The sequence below is a fragment of the Nelumbo lutea genome, chromosome 5 (assembly GCF_056320005.1).
Source record: "Nelumbo lutea isolate HS-2025 chromosome 5, American lotus-T2T, whole genome shotgun sequence".
Classification (NCBI taxonomy): domain Eukaryota; kingdom Viridiplantae; phylum Streptophyta; class Magnoliopsida; order Proteales; family Nelumbonaceae; genus Nelumbo; species Nelumbo lutea.
Genome location: NC_142688.1, coordinates 1,506,734 through 1,509,512, shown reverse-complemented (window position 1 = coordinate 1,509,512; position 2,779 = coordinate 1,506,734). Strand labels below are relative to the sequence as shown.

The 2,779-nt window shown below is 42.7% G+C and overlaps 1 protein-coding gene across 1 annotated transcript; it reads right to left on the bottom strand.

Moving 5' to 3' along the window:
* Window positions 1–318: 318 nt before the first annotated feature.
* EXL5 (EXORDIUM like 5) lies at window positions 319–1,861 on the bottom strand. Its single transcript, XM_088945915.1, has one exon. It carries the CDS (start codon window positions 1,599–1,601, stop codon window positions 549–551), a length of 1,053 nt encoding a protein of 350 aa, XP_088802041.1. The 5' UTR covers window positions 1,602–1,861; the 3' UTR covers window positions 319–548.
* Between the last annotated feature and the right edge of the window lie 918 nt (window positions 1,862–2,779).

Sequence of the window (2,779 nt, the reverse complement as noted above, 5' to 3'; positions counted from 1 at the left end):
CAATCATAATTCATAATCCTTCCTTGTGTGGTCACTAGATGTCCATCATCGTTAGATGTGCTTAAATCATACACATGACCTTAATCAAAATAAAAAGAAAAATGATTAATAAAAAATAAATCTACCGTACACCTTTTTTAAGGAAGGAAGAATATCTATTCAGCTCACCCCCAAAATTCTTAACCCCAAGATTATGGAAATTGGGCTGTAATTTTAGATTTCTCCGGTAGTGTTCTAGAAAAAATAATAATTAAAAAAAGAACAACAAAACACATAGATTCCTTCTTCCCCTACCAGTTCAGAATTCAGATTACCAGCTTATTATCTTAACTTATAAGAAGTATATTATAGAAATGTAAATACAAAAGAAAAAAAGTAAGAATAAATCCCTGGAAAAAAGGGACGAAGAGAGAGAGTGCCATAAGGTTGCTTGGGTCGACCACTCATGTACTGTGGTCTGTGGTGACCACTAACGAGTCACGACTCACGAGTGTTCAACGATGAACAATAGAACATATACATCTAAACTAATCAGTTTCAGTCCTCACTCAGTCCAAAGCATTCGGACCTGCACAGGCTTTCAACACGGGGCTCCATATCCACTGCACCAGAAATCTCCTCCCCCTCCTCCCGTTCAGATTAAACGTCCTCCCTTCTCTGTCCTTCATCACCTGCCCTATGTACCCACCCCCTCCTCCCGTCCCGTACAAACCCTCGCACAAGTCTCCAATCTCCGTCGGGGCCGTCGGATCCTCCCCGGCATACCATGCATTCACCAATGGATTTGACGCCAACTCCGCCAATTCATGACCGATCACGCTGATCATGCCGTCCACCCCTACATCCCCGTTCGGCGGCCTCAACGACCCCGGCCCACCTCCCGCCATGTAACCCGGAATGGCGAATGGATACGCACACACTTCCGGGCACTGCTTACCCGAATTCCCCACCCAAGCGTAGGGCAGCGTGTACCCCACCATGGACGGGAACGTGAAGTAGTGAAACCCACACACCGCCCGGCAGAAATCCTGAACGCTGACGTCGCTGGACGTCAGGATCAAGTAGATTCCGTTCTTGTGATCGACGGGGAAGGGTGCGGATTTAACCGCATTGGCGATGACCTGTTGGATGGAGAGACGGGTGAGGTGAGTCCCGTGAGAGTAAAGGTGATCGACGTACTCTCTGGCGACGAGGACCGATCGGGAGATGTTGGCACCCGTCTGGTCCGTGTAGAGAGATACGGTGCTCCACCAGTCGGAGACGGACGGCGAAGGGGCGGCCCGATGGTTGGCGGAGATGGAGAGGAGGAAGTCCTTGATGAGGAGCTTCTGAGATGGAGCCCATTTGCCGTACCAGATGAGGTAGATGTTGATCGGAGAGGAGAGGACAGGACCCATGTGGTAGCGGAGGTTGACGAGGTCGGAAGAGCCCTCGTACTTGTTGGAGGAGGAGAGCGCATGGGCTGGGAGCTGTGGATTGTAGTATTCTGGCCTGAGGTTAAGGGTTTGTGTTGCAGGAGCAGCTATGCTGATGCTGCTTTGGAGTTGGAGACACAGGAGGAGGAACAGATGAGGAAGAAGGAAGGTAAGTGAGGCCGCCATTTTCGGGCTTCAGGTCCTGGTCCCGGTGTTCGAGCGTGAGGGGCAGAGTGAGAGCAGAAGGTTTAAAAAGGGAGAAGAAACGAATACGGGATGGGAATGGGCTGGTGACAGCTGCATTTTGCTCTCTCTCTCTCTCTCACATATTCTTGTTCTGGAAAACTGGGAATTGCTTTTTGATAGGTCCAAACAAAAATGACGACGGTAACCCCTATCAGAAATGTTTTTATTACGTTCTTATTTTGAATGAAACGACCGTTTGAACAAAAGGTTATCGGTCATTCTCCCTTTTCTATTTTACCAACATCAATGGTAATTAATGGTTCGAAATCGGAGGTGTAAATCGTTAGATTGCAGTCATTGCGGGTAGATTATGATCCAACGGTGTTAGTATTTACGGATAAGATCACGTATAAACTTTTTTGTCGGGTTATGCAATTTCGTTTTCAGTTTTTTCTCTCTTGGAAAATTCCACTTTATTACTCTGAACTTTGGGATTGTGTCAAGTTAGTATCGGAATTTTTAAACGTGTCAATATATTATCTAAAGTTTCAAAAACTGTTAAATTGGTTCTTGCCGTTAACTAATTTTCTGTTATCCGTTGAAAATGTCAAAATAATCCTTCAAAAAAAAGATATCGTCCAAACTATCCTTCAAACAAATAACTAGATAATAATTTGTTTCAATTCTAAAAGTAGAAGACAATGAATTTATTAGTTTGAAATCTCAAACATCTCAACGGATTTAATTTTAAGACAAAAAATAATGAATAGTATTTTTTTTAAGGATAGTTTTGATATTTTCAATAACTGATTGTTGAATAATATTAGAGACCAATTTAACACTTTTTAAAAATTCAAGTAGTGTAATGACACATTTAAAAGTTTGGATACTAATTTGACACTACCCAAAGTTCTGAGTACTAATGTGGAAATTTCCATTTGTTCCACTTTTCAAATCCATTTTCCATTCTGTTAGGCATTTTTCAAACGAGTCCGGATCTCGTGCACTCGAAAATCGAAATGGTATGAGTAGCAGTGCTCTTCGAATAAGAAATAAAACACGTCATGGCCACGTCGTTTATATAGCAAACAGTAAAACTTCTGTTAAATTATAATAATTTTAGTTTTGAAATTAAAAAATGGTAAAAGTGAGAAAAAGAGGGGGAACCCAAGTCTTTT